This window comes from Urocitellus parryii, chromosome 15, assembly GCF_045843805.1.
Source record: "Urocitellus parryii isolate mUroPar1 chromosome 15, mUroPar1.hap1, whole genome shotgun sequence".
Lineage (NCBI taxonomy): Eukaryota > Metazoa > Chordata > Mammalia > Rodentia > Sciuridae > Urocitellus > Urocitellus parryii.
The window spans coordinates 9,873,750-9,895,109 of NC_135545.1; the positions used below are offsets into that span (position 1 = coordinate 9,873,750).

The 21,360-nt window shown below is 53.0% G+C and overlaps 1 protein-coding gene across 2 annotated transcripts; it reads left to right on the forward strand.

The window, feature by feature from the left end:
* Positions 1 to 9: 9 nt before the first annotated feature.
* On the forward strand, positions 10 to 17,296 carry Ppp1r13l (protein phosphatase 1 regulatory subunit 13 like). 2 transcript variants are annotated; one of them, XM_026403704.2, is made up of 16 exons: positions 10 to 36; positions 1,244 to 1,377; positions 3,920 to 4,065; positions 5,965 to 6,041; positions 6,125 to 6,267; positions 6,663 to 7,173; positions 7,258 to 7,356; positions 7,437 to 7,528; positions 7,757 to 8,249; positions 9,723 to 10,183; positions 13,259 to 13,390; positions 13,466 to 13,599; positions 13,687 to 13,853; positions 14,607 to 14,806; positions 16,694 to 16,756; positions 16,876 to 17,296. In XM_026403704.2, the coding sequence occupies exons 3-15, from the start codon at positions 4,040 to 4,042 to the stop codon at positions 16,730 to 16,732; spliced, it is 2,574 nt and encodes an 857-aa protein (XP_026259489.1). In that variant the 5' UTR covers positions 10 to 36; positions 1,244 to 1,377; positions 3,920 to 4,039; the 3' UTR covers positions 16,733 to 16,756; positions 16,876 to 17,296. The 2 variants fall into 2 exon arrangements, with proteins under 2 accessions (XP_026259489.1, XP_026259490.1); XM_026403705.2 differs by lacking the exon at positions 3,920 to 4,065 and having other exon boundaries at positions 17 to 36; positions 16,694 to 17,296.
* The last annotated feature ends 4,064 nt before the right edge of the window (positions 17,297 to 21,360 follow it).

The following is a 21,360-nucleotide window of genomic DNA, read 5'->3' on the forward strand; positions in this document are numbered from 1 at the left end:
GAAGATCGATTGGACTGAGATTCCTAAAAGAAGCAGGTAAGGATCCTGCGTGGCAGAACTGTGCTTGTAGCGTTAGAATCTCCTCTGGAGAAGCTTGGATGCCTTGGAAATTTAGAAATTAAGAGAGAATTCGAAAAATGGAAGAATGGGGTAATTTTCCCAGCAGGGCTTTAAGTAACAGCTAGGGGGCGGGGCTTCTGGATTCTGGGGTAGCGGGAAACACAAGAGGAGGAGCCTGAGGGTCTGGGGGCGGAGCCTATGAAGCGGGACTCGCGTGGAACTGGAACTGTGCTGGCCAAGGGGCGGGGCTCGTGGATCAAAGCAGATTCGTAAATGCTCTAGGGGATCAAGTCTAGTGCTTGAGAAATAGCCCCTATGGCTTTGAGTAAGGGTGAGGGGACAGAAGTTCTCATTGTCGACCCCTCCCTGCCCCGAGGCGCCTATAAACAGCTGCACGTGGGTGCGGATTTGGGGGACATGCCCACGCGCCTTCCCACCAGAACTGCACCGCGTGGGGCGGCGGGTGGAGCTGCGGGACAGTGACTAGACAGGGTGACCCGACTGCATTCCTGGCCAGTGTGTCAGCGCCGCTTCCCGCCCCCTCTGCGGAGATTTTGGATCCAACTCCAGACATGGGGTTCCCCCTTCCTCTGCGGCTTTCCAGAGGGTTAAGGGGAATGGGAAGTGTTCTTTCCGCCAGGGATCTCCAAACAGTGACCCGCGTGTGGGCGAGAGAAACTGTGGGGAGCCGCCCCTTATGGGCTCCGAGACTACAATTCCCAGAGGATCCGAAGCCTCGAGGCGCCGGACGTCGGTCGCGCCTGCTACTGGGGATTGTAGTTTAGCCCTATTGGGCTCTTGCTGGGAAATCCTGTGATGTTCATTCCGCCGCTTTTCACCCACCCGGAGATTTGAAATTCAGAGACCCAAGGGGTTACAGATTTGGCCTTAAATCCGTGGATTGGAGCCTGTGACTTTCACTATGCTCCAATTTTCCACCCCTTTAGAAGCGTCCAAATCTTCACTCAGGAAAGGGGAAACTGAGCCTGAAGGGGTGAGGAAGGGCCTAGGAGTTCGTCTTCTGCTTCTACCTGAGGTGGGAGTCTCGACCCTTCTGTGTCTTGCTCTTCCTGTCTGTGAAATGGATTAAGAGTGAATACATATGGGAATGTCTGCGTCCTGCCCCTCTGGGACTACAAGTCCCAGGGTGCTTGACGCGATCTCTGCCCGCCCCCCCCCCCAGGGACCCGCCTCCCTCCAGCCAGAGTCACGTCGTCTAACCTGTTCCCTGCGCCTGCCCCGCCCCGTCCTCGGCTCCCAGCAGCTGGAGCTGGAGCCGGAGGAAGACCCCCTGGTGCCAGGATCTGCCCCGGACCCGTGAGTTTCACCCTTCAGGGGTCCAGCGACCCCTAAAGAACCAGACACCATGTCCCTGGGGGAGGGAAGTGGGAGGGGACTTGGACGCCGGGTCCCAGGGCCAATTTGGGGTGCGCAGATGCCTGGGTGCCTGGAAAAGAGAACTAGGATACTAGGATGCCTGAATTACTGGGTGAAAGGAGAAGGGGTTTGGATGTCTGAGTTCTTGGAATGGAGGACTCAGGTCCAAAGGGGTCCAGTGAGACATTCGAGGAGGCTGAGTCTCTCAAGTTGCGGACTTTTGGAAGTCCGAGTCTTTGGGAAATATTAGAGCCTCAGATCCCTGAATCTTAGGCAGAAATGGGAGGCTTGGACCGGGGGGGGGGGGGCCGTCTGGAAAGAGTGGTCACTCTACTGTCGTCCTCCGGGTGCCTTCTGGACTGAGCCTCTAGGTCTCTGAGCAGAATTAAGGGTGTGCCAGAGATAGTGGAAACTGGTCTCTGAAATAGACCAGGACAGGTACCCTGGGTCCCTCTGGAGGGTATGCCCCTGCCCTCCCTGCATTTCCAGCTCTAGGGTGGGGGCAGGGGGTGAGAAAACTGGGGAAGTTCTCCAACCTCCCTTGTGCCGCTGAGCGAACCCCAACATGTCATTAACTGAGGCGTCAGACCTGCCTAACCAGAGGAGGGATGTCAGCCCCAGGGAGCCCCCTGGCGGAGGTGGGGGAGCCTCCTATTGCCCCATGGGGGTGGGAAACTTCTGGGGTTTGCAGAGGTCATTCTAGAGCCTAGGGCAGAATTCCAGAATGGGGGTTTGGTCTGCCACGGAAGCATTGCACAAAGAGGAATTGGTAAACTGAGGCTTAGAGGTGACAGCAGCGTTAGGGGGTCAGGATTTGACCTCTTCCTTCCGGTTATGGCAGCTCTCTGGGGTGGGGTGCAGGATTCCACCAGATTGTCTAGCTAAACTCCCTCCCAGAGCTCCTTGCCCTGACCCTGAGTGAGAAATGTCACCTCTACTCCCACAGTATGACCTGAGGTATTGTGAGAGATAAGGGAGGGATAGAGGCTAATTCTGGAGGTGTCTGTCCTTGAGGCCGGGGGAGGGCAGGGGCAGGCAGATACCTCCCTCTTTCTCTCCCCCTTTTCTCCACCCCTATGCGTCATGTGGGGGGGATTAGACAGGGAGGGGGGTGTTTGCTAATGTCTGGGCTTGAAGGGCATTTGGTGGCAGCCTGAAATAAAATTAAAAATAATAATTTGGCTGCCAAAACGGCTCATGTCATGCCAGGCTCAGGTCTGGCAGGTAGACAGGACAGACCCTATTTATTGTCTAGAGAAGTCTCAGGCAACCTCCCAAAAGTCGGACCTGGGCGTTACACCATGAAGGATGCTTGCTGACCCAGGGAAGGACTCCTCCCTACCAGGGGGAAACTGAGGCTGGAGAGTAAACACTGCCCACACTCTGGCTCTTGCCAGCTTCTGTCTGGAGTCTTTCAGGGCTCTCCCTGTCCCAGTCCCCAAGTTACTGGGCATGATCACGGGGCAGAACTCAGGAATGTACAAGAGGACTTTAGAGCTCTGTGATCCTTAGGCAAGGAAGCTGAGACCAGAGGCATTGAAACTTAGGACTTTTAAAATCTCAGAGTTGAAAGGGCCCTTTTGGGAGAAAAATGACTTAGGATCTTGAGCCCTCACTTGGCCTGACCCTGTGTTATCTTAATGAACCACCAAGAAAGGCTGTTGATTTAGAATTCTGGATGTGTGAAATTTATTTCAACACTGTAGATCAATCAGGTCACCCGATCCTCACACCCTTTTGAGGTGAAGGTATTAATTCCCCCATTATACCCAGGAGGCAACAGGTTCAGAGAAGCTAAATACCTAGTGGAGGCAGAGGCTCAGAGAGGGGAAGTCCCTAGCTGGTTCCAGAGAGGGGGAAAATAAGCCCCAGCCCAGGACAGAGCTGGAGGAATCTCATCTAGGTGTTCCCAGCCTATTCCGACACCCTGATTTCGTCCCTACTGAGGACGATTCCTCCAGGAAGCCCACAGGATCTTTAACCCCAAAGAACCTGGCTGGGGTGCAGAGGGGGCGTGGAGAGGAGAACCCAGGGGAGGATACCTGGGGGTGGTTGGGAGCCCGCGGGACGGGGAGCCGAAGTTGGAGGGCTGCCCGGGGAAGAGGACCTGAGGGTGGAGGGCAGGGTCAGGAGCCTGGGAACAGAGACGCGGCCCGCGCCCCGCCCTCGCGCCCCGCCCAGCCCCCTCCTCTGCCCCGGGAGGTGAGCACCTGCCCGGGCCCGCCGCGCATTCCCGGGCTCTGAGCTCAGGCGCTGTCCGCCCTCCCGGCCGGGATCGGGCGGTGACAGTGCGCCCTCTGGCGGTCCCGGCACCAGCCTCCAGGACAACCCCACACCCATTGCTGGCATTTCCTTAGGATGTCAGCATGGAATCTGAGAACCTTAGGCTTTCGGAAATCACACAGTCCCCCAAAAGAACCGCTGACTGTCGAATGCTGGCACTGAAGGCCGCACAGAATTGATCGTTTTTATATTTTGACAGACGCAGTGATTCCTGGGTATCCCTGAGATTCTAAAAGTCCCGAGTTTTGATTCCTATAGCCTCTACTTTCTGAGGCCTCAATTCCCAGAGCCCTGAATTCCTACTGCTCCTTCAGACCAGATGGATCCTCACAATAGTCCTAAGAGGTGAACAGTTATTTATCCCCATCTTACAGGTTAGGAAAAGGAGCCACACTGGCCAGGGTCTGAACGAGATCCTGCCATATTCCAAAGAAGGGAGTCTGGCTCCTTGCGCTTTTTTCTCTGTAGACTTCTAAGACAGTGTGATCTCTAGAAAGTGGAATAGGAAGACAATTCTGGGCTAGCCAAATTAGAGAATTCTAGAATGTTCCAAAGATAGAATCTTGGATTTAGAACTTCCAACAATTCTCAAGTTGAGGGACTCCATCTCTGTAGAACCTTAATTACAGTCTCAAGTTCCCTACATCTTCAGAATGGAGGCCTCTTAGAGATGGAATGGGCTTCTTAGGATAGCCTTCTCCTTCTACTGTGCGGAAACAGAGGCCCCAGAGTGGAGAGGACTCATGGCCCAAGGTCACACGCTCCCACTACACCCAAATGAGCCGCCAACTCTAACAGGTTCTGTTTCCGTGGTTTCCCAGACAGAGGCTGCTATCGGCATGCCACAGCCCGCCCTGCTACCCACGTCTTATGGCCAAAGCTAAGAGGTCAATGTAGCAAGGAGGTGACAGGGCTGTCAGGCATGGCGGCTACCATGGGGATGGAGATGGGGCTGGCTTGACCGGTTCCTGGTGGCCTCCCACTGGGCCAGTGGCCACAACTGCCCATCCGCTGCTAGCCACCTCCCTGTTTCTCCTCCTAACAATGGGTCACTGTGAGCCAGGCCTCCCCTGGATGGGGACTCTTGAGGAGAAGAAACAGCAATCACTGCCCTCTGGGACTCCTCCAGTCTCGTGGAGAAGACACAGAATTAACATGTTAGAACCTGATATGAAACCCAGTTCTATAGACTTCTTGCAGGGTGACCTTGAACAAGGATTTATTTATTTTTTTTAGTTGTAGATGTACACATTCCTTCATTTTATTTATTTATTTTTATGTGGTGCTGGGGATTGAACCCAGTGCCTCACATGTGGGAGGCAAGCTCTCTGCCACTGAGCCACAACCCCAGCCCATTGAACAAAGATTTCTAAGCTTAGGGTGCTTTTGACCATGGAATGAGGTTTGGCGTGCAATGCATTTAGCACAGTGGCCCTGCAGTCAATTTTGGTGCTGGGGATTGAACCCAGGGCCTTGTGCATGCGAGGCAAGCTCTCTACCAACTGAGCTATATCCCCAGCCCCTCAATCTTGTTTTTATTTCATTAAACTGAAAGTAATGGGTGTGGACTCTGGGATGTGTTAGACAGTGCAATTAGTCTTTTACATTTTAATTCAGGCTTTGCAGCTTAGAAACTGCTGTGTGTTGGGCTGGGGATTTTATTCCATGTTCATTGGCACATAGTAGATGATCAATAGGAATTGATGTATTTTTTATATTTATTTATTTTTTTAGTTGTAGATAGACAGCATTTCACTTATTTATTTTTATGTGGTGCTGAGGATCGAACCCAGTGCCTCACACGTTCTGGGCAAGCATTCCAGAACTGAGCCACAGCCCCCCCCCCTTTTTTTTTAATATTTACTTTTTTAGTTGTAGTCAGACACAATACCTTTGTTTTATTTATTTATTTTTTTAATGTGGTGCTGAGGATGGAACCCAGTGCCTCACACGCACTAGGCGAGTGCTCTACCGCTGCTGAGCCACAATCCCAGCCCCTCGATGCATTTTAATAGGGCAGAGATAAAGAGATGAACAAGGAACCGCTAAAGAGAGAAAAGTGTCTGAAGCCTTCTAGAACCGATGTGGACTTCTAGGTAGTGAGTGAATGGACTGGGCTTTGAAGGAGTGGACATTTCCCATCTGGGAACTGGAAGGGTAAAGCACATCTGGCGGAAGGAACGAAGAGTAGAGGCGCCCCGCGTCCCCGAGGGCGAGGTCTCAGACGGCTCCCCCACCACGCAGGCGCCCCACTCCGGCCGGCACCATGGACAGCGAGGCATTCCAGAGCGCGCGGGACCTTCTGGACCTGAACTTCCAGTGTGAGCTGGGATCGGGGGCGGGGCTTGCGGGGGCAGGGCCCTGCCAGGAGGCCCGGTCCTGACCCTCATTCCCTCCTGCCCAGCGCTGGCCATGAAGCACATGGACCTGAAACAGATGGAGCTGGATACGGCGGCGGCCAAGGTGGACGAACTGACTAAGCAGCTTGAGTCACTGTGGTCGGACTCGCCAGCTCCTCCTGGCCCGCAGGGCGGAGTCCCCCCTAGGGTGAGCCGGGTTCCTGCCCTGACCCCGGAAGCCAGCTTCTCTTCTCTCCATACCCAGGTCGGAGGCTTGGATTTCAGTCAAGGCTGCCCCCAATGGTTGTGTAGGTCATAGGTATTCAAGGACACTTGAAAGAGAGGACCAGGGGAGGTGGATGACCTGTAGGATCCCGAGAAGCAAAGGGGCCTTTTCCCAGGTCGCGCAAACAGTGATAGGCTAGCCTCAGCCCTAAGTCTGGGCTCCTTCCCCAGCACAGCTCATCTGAGCTCGCTGTGCCAAAATTTCCACCCTGGTGCTCTCCTCTGGGTTGACCTTTGGTGATCTCTTTTGATTCCACCGCCCCCTGACCCCTCCACTAATGTATCCTTTCACCCCCCAACGTCCTGGCCTCCCCACAGCTGTCCCGGTACAGCTCCAGCCCGGTCCCCGAGCCTTTCGGCAGCCGAGGTTCCCCCCGGAAGACGGCCACGGACAGCGCAGACACCCAGTTTGGACGCTCCGAGAGTGCTCCGGCCCTGCTCCCCTACAGCCCTCTATCCCCAAAGGGCCGACCATCATCTCCGCGCACCCCGCTCTATCTGCAGCCTGATGCTTACGGCAGCCTGGACCGCGCGCCCTCGCCGCGGCCGCGCGCTTTCGAAGGCGCCGCCAGCCCCCTGGGCCGTGCTCCCTCCCCGCGGCCGGGGTCAGGCCCGCTCCGCCAGCAAGGTCCCCCTACGCCCTTCGACTATCTGGGACGTGCGGGCTCCCCGCGTGGCAGCCCTCTGGCGGAGGGGCCCCAGGCCTTCTTCCCCGAGCGCGGGCCCTCGCCGCGCCCACCTGCAGCAGCCTACGACGCGCCCTCGGCCTTCGGGAGCCCCCTGCTGGGCGCGGGCGGCAGCGCCTTCGCCCCGCCTCTGCGCGCGCAAGGTGAGGCAGGGGCCCCAAATGGGGGGCGACGGGGACTGGGGTCCAGTCCCCGGTCACATCCTCATGCGCAACCACCCGCCCCAGATGACCTGACGCTGCGCCGGCGACCCCCGAAAGCCTGGAACGAGTCTGATCTGGACGTGGCTTACGAGAAGAAATCCACGCAGACAGCCAGCTACGAACGTGAGCCAGGAAGCCCGGGCAGTGGGGGCCCCCCGAGGCGAGGACCCCCGACCCCGGCCCTAATGATTCCTGCCCTTCAGGTCTGGACGTCTTTGCACGACCCGCCTCGCCAGGCCTGCAGCTGTTGCCCTGGAGAGAGAGCAGCCTGGATGGGCTGGGGGCCACCGGCAAGGTGAGGGGCCAGGGACGCCAGGTGAGGGAGCTGGGGGCCTCCTGGCGGAGCCCCACGCCCTTCCCCAGGCGCTTCCTTCTTTATCTTGATTTGCACCCCTCCTGGACCCGCTCTCTCACCCCCTGGCTTCCTGCCTCCTCCTCTCCCTTCTCGCCCCTGTGCCCCTATCTCCTCCTCTTTCCCTTAAGAGCCTCTGATCCCGGCTCACTTTCCCCCTCTACTCCCCAGGACAACCTCACCAGCGCCACCCTGCCCCGCAACTACAAGGTCTCCCCTCTCGCCAACGACAGGCGTTCAGACGTGGGCAGCTACCGTCGCTCGCTGGGCTCTGCCGCCCCGTCAGGCACTTTGCCCCGCAGCTGGCAGCCTGTCAGCCGCATCCCCATGCCCCCCTCCAGCCCCCAGCCCCGCGGTGCCCCTCGCCAGCGTCCCATCCCCCTCAGCATGATATTCAAGCTGCAGAACGCTTTCTGGGAACAGGGGGCCAGCAGAGCCATGCTCCCTGGGTCCTCCGTCTTCTCCAGAGCACCCCCACCTAAGCTGCCAACCCAGTCCCAGCCACCCCCCCAGACCCAACTGCAGCCCCAACCACAGCCCCAGTTGCCCCCCCAACCCCAGCCCCAGCCTCAGCCCCAGCCCCAGCCCCAGCCCCAGCCCCAGGCCCAACCCCAGGCTCCAGTCCCCCAGGTCCCCCAACAGACATGGCCACCGGTGAATGAAGGTGAGTCAATAACAGGCCCCTAGAGGGCTGGGTGAAGGGAGGACAATGAAGGGACAGATTAGCTGGGAGAGCCGGCTCCTTCCAGACACTGCCCTTCAGAGAGCTAGGCCAGGTGAACTTGGGCATTGGCACAGGAGCCAGGGATGGTCCAATGGTAAAGGATGGACCCTGGGGAAGACTGCTTGCTTCTACACTGTGTGACCTCAGGGACGTCACTTAACCTTTTCTGGACCTCAATTTCCTTGAGTGTAAAAACTGAACAATGATAAGAGCCCATCTTATGGGAGGTGGTATTAAAACCATATCGAGCCCTTGAAATAGGGCCCAATGCATAGTAATCCCTCAATAGCTATCATTTGTTAGGATAATCATTAATATTTTTTGGTACGAGATCTTTGCAGTTAAGCAGAGAGGGTTTCTGCATCTCTCCACCACTGGCTTACTGTGTGACTCAGGATGAGTTACCTAACTTGTCTGAGTATCTGTTTACCCATCTGTGAAGAGAGATTGATATCTACCTTACAGGAGGGTGACAGGGATTATGTCATAATAGTGATTGTTACAATGGGTGCGGTGGTGCACGCCTATAATCCCAGCAACTCAGGAGGCTGAGGCAGGAGGATCACAAGTTCAAGGCCAGCCTCAGCAACTTAGTGAGTCCTCCCAACTTACCAAAATCCTGTCTAAAAATTTAAAATATATATATATCTATACATGACTGGGGATGTAGTCTAGTGGTAAAGAGCATCTGGGTTCAATTCCCAGCACCAAAAAAGAAAACAAAAGTGATTGTTACTGCTCCCGCCTGCTTGCTTGCTTGCTTTGGTACCAGTGATTGAACCCAGGGGTGCTTAACCACTGAGCAACATCTCCAGTCCTTTTTGTTTTTTTATTTTGAGACAGGGTCTCACTAAGTTGCTTAATGGCCTTGCTAGGTTGCTGAGGCTGGCTTTGAACTTGCAGTCCTCCTGTCTCAGCCTCCTGAGACCCTGAGATTAAGGTGTGCACCACCACACCCAGCTCCCACTGCCAAAGAGCAATAAGGCAGAGAGAAGAGATCATTAAATGCTGGGATTCTACTTCTGGCAGGAGTTTTCTGCCCGAGATGGTAGGAGAGGAAAGCTTGGAGATCTTGGAAAGTCCAGTCCTCATGGTTGCTAGGAGTACAGATTCTGAAGTCAGCCAGCAGAGTGACTTTGGGTAACTTAGTTACTCTCTCTGAGGTTCAGATTTCCTTCGCATAGTATGGAGATAGTATAGTGGGGAGAGTTCAACAAGACCAGCATGTAAAGTGCCAGGCACATCCTAAGTACATATTGTTCACAGTTCAGGGAATATGTAGCCCAGAGAAGGCATGAAACTGCCCTGAGGTCACACAGAAAATAAGGTAGTGATTTCAGACCCTGGAAGTTGTGGAGAGTTTTGGGGGCCTTCAGAGGACTTATCCTCTGATTGGGTTCTTGTTCCTGCTAGGCCTCCTCAAACCCCCTGCTGAGATGGAGGCTGAGCCTGAGCTAGAGGGGCTGCTGACACCAGTGCTGGAGGCCGGTGATGCAGACGAAGGCGCTGTAACTCGGCCCCTCAGCCCCACGAGGCTGCAGCCAGCGCTGCCCCCTGAGGCACAGTCGGTGCCTGAGCTGGAGGAGGTGGCCCGGGTGCTGGCCGAGATTCCTCGACCCCTCAAACGCAGGGGCTCCATGGAGCAGAGCCCCGCCGTGGCCCTGCCCCCTACTCACAAGAAGCAGTACCAGCAGATCATCAGCCGCCTCTTCCACCGGCATGGCGGGCCAGGGCCTGGGGGGCCTGAGCCGGAGCTGACGCCCATCACCGAGGGATCTGAGGCCAGGGCCGGGCCCCCTGCTCCTGCCCCACCAGCTCCCCTACCGCCCCCAGCCCCGCCCCAGAGCAGCCCACCAGAGCAGCCACAGAGCATGGTAAGTAACACAGGAGGAAACGGGTGTGTCTGCTAGCGTCTGGGGCCAGCTGCTGTAAGAAAACACTCCCAAGTACGTGCCTTATGTGAGAGAAGCAGCCCTCTTCTGAGGGCTAGTCCAGGAGTCTGGGAACCCAGCCTCCCATGTGATGGAGACTGAGTCACTGGTCCCTGGGGCCAGTGGTTAAGAGCACTGGCCATAGAGCTGGGCTCATCTGTGTTTGAATCCTGGCTGTGTGCCACTTACCAGCTGTGCAATCTTGGGTGAGACATGTAACCTCTCTGGGCCTCAGTGTCCTCATTTGTGAATGGTGAGAATAACAGCCACTGCCGGGTTTCTGTTCTTGCGACTAAAAGGCTCAGGGGTCACTCTAGTTAAACTGGGCTAACTGGGCTGCGCAAAATAACCACACAAGAGACACAAATACCTTTTTCTTTGGGGTCGCTGTGACGGCTCCTCTGACGTTTTGGGTCCGAAGAAAGAGAGAGAGAGAGAGAGAGAGAGCGAGCACGCGCTGACCCCTTTTACTGAGAAGCCATTCAAATGAGGCCAGGGGTCAGGTTTCAGGGGCTGAGTCTGTCTTCATGATGTCCACTGTCAGCAGGTGGACTGACACCTGGGTGGGCCACACCCAAGGGCACAATAAGAGGAGGGGACACACACAAGGCACTTCCATGGAAGATTCTCTCCTAAACAGGGCAAGGGGCTCTATTACAAAGGAGCAGGTGAGCGTAGCTCACCCATGGGCGGTAGGAAGGCACGCCTGGGCATGGAGACAGTCACTCAACCCTAGAAGGGCGGGGCAGTCTAGCAGCACGGGTGCCTGAGGCCACATGGCCCAGTCGTGTGCAAGGTTGGTCTCCCACAAGCCACCTCCTGAGGTTGCTGTGAAGGTCTAGTGTATTGAGTGGGTAGAATGGTGCCTGGCACATCACTGTTAGCTGCCACTGATGTTGTCATTTGCCCAGGGGATGGTCTCTTGCCCATCTTAGTTTTGACTGTGCATCGGGGATGGGGGCAGAGTTATAGTTCGGTGGAACTGTCCTGAACACAGTGTGGGTAGATGTGTATGGGACAGTTCCCAGAGAAGTGGGGGTGAAGCAGATACCCCAGAATGCCTGTTCCCAGCCTCTCCAGGGTAGAGCCTAGGAACGTATAGGCTCAGGGCCCTGAGATCAAGAGGGGAAGGATGATATCTCAAAATAGGAGAATTGTCCCCTCAGAGAATCACAATGTCCTGGCCACAGAGAAGCTTGAAGAGACACAAAATTCAAGAATTGAACTCAGCAACTTAATGAGGCCCTAAGCAACTCAGTGAGACCCTGTCTGTAAATAGAATACAAAATAGGGCTGGGGATATGGCTCAGGGGTCAAGTGCCCCTGAATTTAATCCTTGGTACCCCCCCCCAATTTTTTTTTTTTTAGGTGTAGATGGACACAGCACAATGCCTTTATTTTTATGTGGTGCTGAGGATCGAACCCGGGTCCTGCCTGTGCTAGGCGAGCGCTCTACCGCTGAGCCACAATCCCAGCCCCCATATTTTTTTATTAAGAGTAATATTTTATTTTTTTTTAAAGAGAGAGTGAGAGAGGAGAGAGAGAGAATTTTTTTTAAAGAGAGAGTGAGAGAGGAGAGAGAGAGAGAGAGAGAGAGAGAGAATTTTTAATGTTTATTTTTTAGTTCTCGGCGGACACAACATCTTTGTTGGTATGTGGTGCTGAGGATCGAACCCGGGCCGCACGCATGCCAGACGAGCGCGCTACCGCTTGAGCCACATCCCCAGCCCAAGAGTAATATTTCAAATTAACACTTTCCCATAGAAACACTTTATGATATAAAATAATACATAAACACCATAGAAAACATGGAAAAAACAGTAATCAGTACCGAGAACAAAAGTCTCAGCACTCCGAACTGTGATAAACATTTTGAGTATCTTCTTCCATCTTTTGCAATGAAATTCTAATAGTAAAATATGAAATTTCTCATAGATATCAGGATTGCAAAACCCTGGCCCCTCCACAGTTCAAAATAGTGAAGGAAATAGTACAATTTAGCATTTCTGCAATCACAACATATTGGAAACTTGAAATAACAGGGCATACTGGTGATCCTAGCCACTCAGGAGACTGACACAAGAGGATCACAGGTCTGAGGCTACCATGAGCAATTTAACAAGAACCTGTCTCAAATTTAAAAATAAATAAATAAATAAAAGGAGCTGGGGATGTAGCTCAGTGGTAGGTTCTTGCCTAGCATGCACCTGGCCCTGGGTTCAATCCCCAGTACTGGGAAGAAGAAAAAAAAAAAGAAAGAAAGAAAAATAACTGAGCAGTTGAAGATTTTGGATTCACTGCCTCTTAGTATCTCTAAATTTCAGAATCTTGCAATCATTAAAATGCTGGAGACAGCCAAGACCAGAATAACTAACACTGCGTGTGTGTGCGCGCACACACACACACACTCCATAGAAATAAATCTTGTAGAAGGAAATGAAAAATAAGAAAGCACATGAATAACATGATGAATACTCATATCCCAAACCTCTGGAATTAAGACCTGGTAGCACTTGTCATGCATGCTTCATGGCATTTTATCTGTATCTATATTTTTAATACATAATTTATTTTGTGTAGTCGTGTATATGTGTATGCACATGCATTTGTGTGCACGTGTGTCTGTGTGTATAGTGAATAACTGGATTCCACATTCATTATCTTGAAGGTCTAGAATTACTTGGCCACCCACTCTATAGCCTCTGTTACTGGCAGGTCTCAGGGTCAAGATCCAAAGTTATTTGCTGTACCCACTCCATAGCCTCTCAGTTACTCGCAGGTCTCAGGGTCAAGATCCAAAGTTATTTGCTGTTGTAGAGTTCAGGAGGACCGCAGCACGGGGGCCAGGACGCACCTCTCTCAGGTGCGAATCCCAGCCCTCCTCCTTCCCCCTGGGTACTTGGGCGATCTGGGCAGCTGCTGCCTGGTCCTTAAGCCTGTGGTCCCCGGCCTCCCCCTAATGGGTTTGCAGTACTAACAATCCCTCCTAGTCTCTGAGGTCCCCGCCCTGTCCCGCAGGAGATGCGCTCGGTGCTGCGGAAGGCGGGCTCCCCGCGTAAGGCCCGGCGGGCGCGGCTCAACCCGCTGGTGCTGCTGCTGGACGCGGCGCTGACCGGGGAGCTGGAGGTGGTGCAGCAGGCGGTGAAGGAGGTGAGGGACGCTGAGCTGGAGGTGGCGGGTGTGGGGTGACATCCACTGTACTAAGCCCCTTCCTGGCCCGCTTAGATGAACGACCCGAGTCAGCCCAATGAGGAGGGCATCACGGCGCTGCACAATGCCATCTGCGGCGCCAACTACCCGATCGTGGACTTCCTCATCGCGGCGGGCGCCAATGTCAACTCCCCAGACAGCCACGGCTGGTGAGGCCTAAGCCGCAGGGGACTGGCGTGAGCATGGGCGGCCCCGCGGGCTGGCGCGACCCCCTCACGCATGCCTCCCGCGCCTAGGACACCTCTGCACTGCGCGGCGTCTTGCAACGACACGGCCATCTGCACCGTGCTTGTGCAGCATGGCGCTGCAATCTTCGCCACCACTCTCAGCGATGGCGCCACCGCCATCGAGAAATGCGACCCCTACCGGGATGGCTATGCTGACTGCGCCACCTACCTGGCAGGTGCGCCCGGCTGGGGCTCTTGGGCTGGTGCTGAACCTCCCACCTGGCTGCAACTCAGGCTGCGCCCCATGGGGAGAGGAGGACATGGGTGCAGCACCAACGGGATCTCTGGAGAGAGGGATGTGGAGTGGGCCACCTACGGGGAGGGGCGTGGCAGTGGAGGGCGTGCCCAATTTTTAGGGAGACCTGCGGGGAGACGGGGTGGAGATGGTGCTATGGTGCTGCTCCCCGCTTTCAACCTGCGAGGTGGGAAGTTATAGTTTCCAGCTATACCATCGACCCGGCACAGGGCTGAGCAGGTGGGCTCTCCCACCTGTCTGAGGCCGCAGTACACACCTGGCAGGTGAGAAGCCATGCAGCTGGGAAGGGCCTAGGGACTGTTGCATTTGTGGGGAGTCTAGAGGCTGTGCCATCTCTAGACTAGATGTCACCTAGTTTCCCTGAGGGAGGGAGAGTAGGGGGACCACGGGGATCAAGCGGAGGGTCTCTGCTACCCACCTGGAAGGGCAACTTGGATTGCAGTTGGCCTTAGGGTCCTTGGGCTGGAGTGATTGGTAATGTACGCCAGGGGAACAGGGCGGTGACCCGCTTCCCGGTGTCCTGCAATGTTAGAGGCTGCCAATTCCAGCATCAGACTTCCCCTCTGGCTCCTGTCCCCTGACCTGAGCACGCACAACTCCAGTTGGCTAGGACAAGCGCCAGGGGTCAGCCCCTGTCCCCAGCCCTCTCACCATGGCGATCCTGGCCTTTCAGACGTGGAGCAGAGCATGGGGCTGATGCACAGCGGGGCGGTGTACGCCCTCTGGGACTACAGCGCCGAGTTCGGGGACGAGCTATCCTTCCGTGAGGGCGACTCCGTCACCATCCTGCGGAGGGACGGGCCAGAGGAGACCGACTGGTGGTGGGCTGCGCTGCACGGCCAGGAGGGCTACGTGCCGCGGAACTACTTCGGGGTGAGCTCAGAGAGATGTCCCAAGGGCCTCCAGTGGCAGTTTGGGGCAGAGCTCACAGGAGAAAGGGAGGGAGGACAGCCCAGTGGAATGGGTGAGGCAGGCTGGACGGGTCCATCGTTGATAGACAGAGGAGAAAAGCCCCCGGTAATAATAATGGGGTAAGGGAAAGTCGCCCACAGTCAGGGGAGTGGGTGAGGAAGAGCCTCCCAGGGCCGGTGCCTTTGTGGGGTCCTCACCAGTACAGCCATTGGGTTCCCCTTCAAATCTTTAATTTTTTTTTCTTTTGTACTGGGGATTGAACCCAGGGAACTTAACCACTGAGCCACATCCCCAGACTTTCCTTTGTTTGTTTGTTTATCATTTGGAGACAGGGTCTCTCTGAGTTGCTTAGGGGCATTGCTAAATTGCTGAGGCTGGCTTTGAACATGCAATCCTCCTACCTCAGCCTCCTAAACTGATAAGGTCCCGGTTATGTGCCACCACATCCAGAGTTGATTCCAGCTTGATCAGGCATTTTTACTGGGTTGGGAGTGTGGCCTGTCTGCATGCTCAAGGTCCTGGGTTCCATTCCCAGCACTGCCAAAAAAAAAAAAAAAAAAAAAAAGTTTTTATTATCATCCCTGATTATTTTGATGGGGAGGTTATAAAAGAATCCCATCTTATCAGGATGAACCCAACTATTATATATAACAATAAGGCTTAATAAAAAGGAATGAAAAGATTTTTTAAATATTTATTTTTTAGTTTTAGGTGGTCACAATATCTTTATTTTATTCTTATGTGGTGCTGAGGATCGAACCCAGTGCCTCACGCATGCTAGGCGAGCACGCTACCACTTGAGCTACATCCCCAGCCCCCAAGAAAAGATTTTTAAAAAAGAATGCCATCTTGGGTTGGGTCTGTGGCTCAGTGGTAGAGCACTTGCCTAGCATGTGTGAGGCACTAGGTTCAATAATCAGCACCATATAAAATTAAATAAATAAAATAAAGGTGTTGTGTCCAAGTACAGCTAAAAAAAATATTAAAAAATTCCCCTATTAGTGATGGGGGAAAGTTCAAGGATTATAGCTGGGCACCGTGGCACTTGACTGTAATCCCAGTTACTTGGGAGGCTGAGACAGGAGGATTTCAAGTTTGAGAATCCTTGGCAACTTAGTTGGACCCTGACTCAATAAATAAATAAATAGGCCTGGGGCTCGGTGGTCCAGTGCTTCAGGGTTCAATCCCCGGTATCTTGGGGGAAATCGCCTATCACAGCCATGGCAGAAGGTGGTTTTATTCTGCAGCATGAAGCTAGGTGAGGAAGAATCCATTCATAAAATCAGAGTAGAATTCTAACTTCTATAAAATTTTAGAAGATCCCCCCAGGGTTGAGTGAGGGTTCTGTTATATTTCTGCAAAGAATTTTTTTTTCCTTGATGGGTGATTGAATTCAGGGGCACTCAACCACTGAGCCACATCCCCAGCCCTATTTTGTATTTTATTTAGAGACAGGGTCTCATTCAGTTGCTTAGCGCCTCACTTTTTCGGAGGCTGGCTTTGAACTTGAGATCCTCCTGCCTCAGCCTCTCGAGCTGCTGGGATTATAGGCGTACACCACAGCGCCCATCAAGAATATTCTTTTAATTCAGGAGAAGCTGGGTGGTAGGGAGAAGGAGGCATCCGTTTTATGGCAGTTTAATAGACCCAGAAGATTCTCTTCCATCTGCTGCTGAAACCAAGGCCTTGTATGGTGCTTAGAGGGGACAAGAGACTTGGGATTCTGAGTGCTGGGAGGAGCCCGGGAGGAAGGGATGGGAGATAGAGGCAGCCCAGCTCCTTGGTGTGGGCATAGAGAAGGATGAGGGCTGGAGCCCCAATATCTGTCTGAAGGTCTGCTCCCCTCAGCTCTTCCCCAGGGTGAAGCCTCAGAGGAATAAAGTCTAGCCGGACAGAAGGATGTTTTCCCAGGTGACAAGAGCAAGCCAGCCTGCCCTCGCCCCAGATGTCCCCCTCCACATACTGCTGTTTACCTGTGCCCCCAACCCTGCAGGGGTGGGGCCCTCACCACCATTTCTCGGCTCTTCCAGAAGCCCAGTGGAGGAGAACTTCAGCCTTAAGTTTAGCAATCCGCCTTAACTGTGGAGGCCCCAGGGGTGAAGCTGAGAATCTTGGGGGCAGGAGATCCTCCACATTTGCCAAAGCAGATCCCGTCCAAAGTGCTTCCCACCCTGACTGCCAATCACTCCTCACCCTCAGCAGCCAACCCACCATCCCAGCTGAGCCTGGGATTCGAGACCCCCCCCAACTGACTTCCCCTGGGAGTCACTCCTATCCCTTGTCCCCCAGAAGCTCTGGGGTCTGGGGGAGACCCGCTGGTTTCCACCAGGATCCTCACCCCGCCTTCCCCAGTTAAGTGCCTTCACAAAGTGCTGGGTTTATGTTTATAACAAAATGGGGGAGTTTTCTTTATAAATAAAGGTAGTTTGCACAGAAATCGACTCCCTTCTCTTTTGATCCTGTTCTGACTCAATAAATGCTCATGGTGGGCAAATAAATGTGGGCTTTTGTTTGTTTGTTGGGGATGGAACTTGGGGCCTCACGTATGTTGGGCAGGCTCTGTCACTGAGCTGTGCCTCCTCCCCTGGCAAAGCGGTCTTAAAATAGTCACTTTCTAGGGGAGTCCCCGACCTTTCCCTTCCTCTTTTCCACGCTTCACATTCTTCTTTGTGTCTTTTATTTAGTGATATGCATTAGCAGCTTTTCACACTGTAACAAAGTGCCCAAGGTAGGTTAACTTTATTAAGAAGGGAGATTCATGAGGCTCCAGATTCAGAATCTTAGAGCCCTTGCACAGGCCCTGGCAAGGGCTGCCTGGCACTTGGCCAGAGGGTGTGCAGGAAGGAGGGGTCACGTGGTGTGTCTCCTAGGGATGGGTTAGGTCTCCAGGGTCCCCTACCTCTGATTCCCACCAGTCTCCCTGGCTGCAGCTCTTCCGCCAGCCCTCAGCCTGACACTGTGGCCACTCTGAGCAAACCCTAAGCTTTCCCCACGCACCCCTTCATATCTCTGAATGACATAAGCCCAGCTTGGAAGGAAGAAAATCTAGATTTCTCGCTGGAGAAATGTGGGAAAGATTCTCTGCTTGCTGGGCCTGTTTTCCCATCTTAAAGAAATGGATCTGGTAAGTATCGTAGGGATCATCATGAGTATTTAGTCATTACCATTTTTTTGAGCACCTACTGTTTGCCACTGTCTGAAGCTGGGGACACAGCAGTTTTTTTTTTTAACTTTTTTTTTTTTTAATATTTATTTTTTAGTTCTCGGCGGACACAACATCTTTGTTGGTATGTGGTGCTGAGGATCAAACCCGGGCCGCACTCATGCCAGGCGAGCGCGCTACCGCTTGAGCCACATCCCCAGCCCAACACACAGCAGTTTCTAAGCTGCAAAGCCTGAATTAAAATGTAAAAGACTAGGTATTGTTAAGTTCCTCTGCTACACTCAGAACCTGAAATTCCTGAGATAGTTAAGACAACGCCCTACTGGCCATTTAGCCCAGGGCCCTGTGCAGTTTGTCACAGGGCCCCAACCAATCAGTTTGAATGTGTACCCTGCTTAGGAGTGACCAATCACCCCCACTCGACCTGTTCCTGTCAATGAATGTGCTAATCATGTCTCAGAGTTGTTCAATTTTCCCGTGCCTCATGATGATTTGTTCTGATGTATGCAAAGAGCCCCCCCCCTCCCAAAAAAGTGTACTTAAGCTCTGCTTGACCTCTGCTCTGGGCTCTGGGCCGCTCTCCCTTCTTGAGTGAGCCTTAGGCCTCAGCACGCTGAATTAGGATCCTCTTCAATAAACTCCCTCCTGCTCACTGCATGAAGCTAGTCTCTTGTGGTCTCTTCCTCCGACGTTTCTCCGGACCCTTACACCATCTCTATGTGTGATGACATCAAGGGACTGAGTTCCTGCCTCCTGTGCAGGCCTCAACAGCCCTCCTATTTTGCTCTTCCCTGGAGTCAGCACGGGCTCTGTGCTGCCTGCCTTCTGGCTCCAGCAGATCTAAAATCCCTAATATAGCCTTGCCCGGGCTTAAATTTTGGGGTCCAGTGATCATTCCTAAAGATCTGGATCCAAGAATCTGAGGCTAGGTTTCTGGTTTTGATGAGTCAAGTTGCCTTTGAAGACACTACATGGCAGGGGCCAGTGAGGACCCGAATCCCGCAGGAACCCCCTGGGGAGGTCAGTAACATGTTGCCCAATGGGGACTTGAGAGGTCTGCAGCTCTGTCCAACTCCTGATCTATAGAACAAATAATAAGCTAGGCACGTGGCACATGCCAGTAATCCCAGGCACTCCGGAGGCCAGGCAGGAGGATCACAAGTTCAAGGCCAGCCTCAGCAACTTAGTGAGAACCCTGTCTCAAAATTTAGAAAAAGGGCTGGGGATGTAGCTTAGTGGTAGAGCACTCTTGGGATCCATCCCCACTACCACAAAAAAACTTTTTTTTTTTTTTTAAAGCTAGAGAAATGGTTCAGTGGTAGAGCACTTGCCTAGCACTTGTGAGGCCTGGGTTCCATCTCAAGCGCGCGTGCGTGCGCGTGCACACACACACACACACACACACAGAGGAAATAAAAGAAATGGGATAAGTGCTGTTGTTTGTAACCATGATATTTGGGGATAATTTATGCAGAAATAGCTCACTAATGCAAGTGCCTGCTGCCTGGATGGCAGAACCAGGGGCCCAAGGGTGCCTGGAGGAGCAGCATGGAGAGAGAAGAGTAGAAGATGATGTCAGGGAGGTAATGGGATATTTAGCACAGGGCCTGGGATATGTCCATCCAGTACTCTATTTTTTGGGAGTGGAGGTGGGTACCGGGGGACTGAACTCAGGGGCAACTGAGCCTCATCCCCAGCCCTAGTTTGTATTTTATTTAGAGACAGGGTCTTACTGAGTTGCTTAGTGCCTCCTTTTTGCTGAGGCTGGCTTTGAACTTGAGATCCTCCAGTCTCAGCCTCCTGAGCTGCTGGGAATACAGGCATGTGCCACATTGCCCAACTCCAGTACTCTATTTTATTTAAAATTTTTTATTATTGGTCCTAAGGATTGAACCCAGGGTCTCATGAGTGCTAAACACAGGCTCCACCAGTGAGCTGTCACCCTGGCCCTGCCCTCAGTACTTCTAGGAAGGCTTCCCTGATGACTCTGGTCAATATACCCCACAGACCATAACAGGCACCCCAGTAAAGACTTTATGTTTTTCTGAAAATTTCCTTCACAGTATTTGCCATGCTTATAATCATACTTATTTATTTATTTTTGGTACCAGGGATTGAACCCAGGGGCACTTAACCACTGAGCCCCATCCCCAGCCCTTTGTGTATTTTATTTAGAGACAGGGCCTCGCTAAGTTGCTGAGGCTGGCTTTGAACTTGAGATCCGCCTGCTTCAGGCTCCCAAGCTACTGGGATTACAGGCATGTGCCACCATGCCTGGCTTCATATATTTTTTTGTATACTTAGTATTGTTCTTTGAGGACAGTAACCAGAGCAGTCATGGACATATGTTCCAGGAACACAACAGATGCCCCATAACTACTTACTGAGCACACAGAAACTAGCATTTATCAAATACTTAGTTTGTATTAACTGGAGCTTTAACTGCTTTATATGCCTTCATTTAAGTATCTTATTATTTAATTGTTCCTTCTTTGCATCTGCTGAGGTGGAATCCCAGAGTAGTTTCATCAAGGTCACAGTTAATGGAAAGTGGAGTCAGAATTTGAACCCAGGTATTCTGATTCAGAGCCCACACCTTAGCCACCAAACTGTACTGCCTCTCCATTACTTCCTGATTAAAACAGCACAGAGTGGCAAACAGTAGGTGCTGGATACATGGGAGGAACTATTTATAAATTACTTATCCTAAATCTAGGACACAGCAGGTATTTTATAAATGCATGTGTGTCTGGCACAGCAAAACCATTGCGAACTTTTGGCCTCGAAAGTGTCCCTAATTTCCCTGTCATTCTCCCCTAGAACCCATTCACTACTCAATCTGGACATTCACATGAAGATCTAATCCATCCCACTCCACCCCGTTACTGGGGATTGAACCCAGGGGCACCCACACTACCAGTAAGTTAAGTCCCTAGCCAATTTTATGTATTTAACTAGTTAGTTATATTTTGAGACAGTCTCAAAATATAAATAAATAAAATTGCCCAGGCTGACCTCGAAGTTATGATCGTCCCGCTTCAGTCTCGTGCGTTGCTGGGACTACAGATCTGTGCTCACCTGAAGATCCAAGTAATGAATTGAATCGATTCTCTCGGCTCTCTTCCTTCCTTGTTTTGTTGATAGTCCTCTACGATCCACAGTAATGCCTCTGACACCGCCTCGCCCAGAAATCCGCCTTTGCCTCTCCGTGCGCATGCGCATTATTCCGATTGGCTCCTCCCGGGGGAGTGATGGGCAGGTTCAGCCAATGGTGGAGTGACGAAGGTGGAGCGGCTCCTCCAGGACACCCACGTCCCCGCCCCTTTCTGAATATTCATAAGGAAGGCGGGTC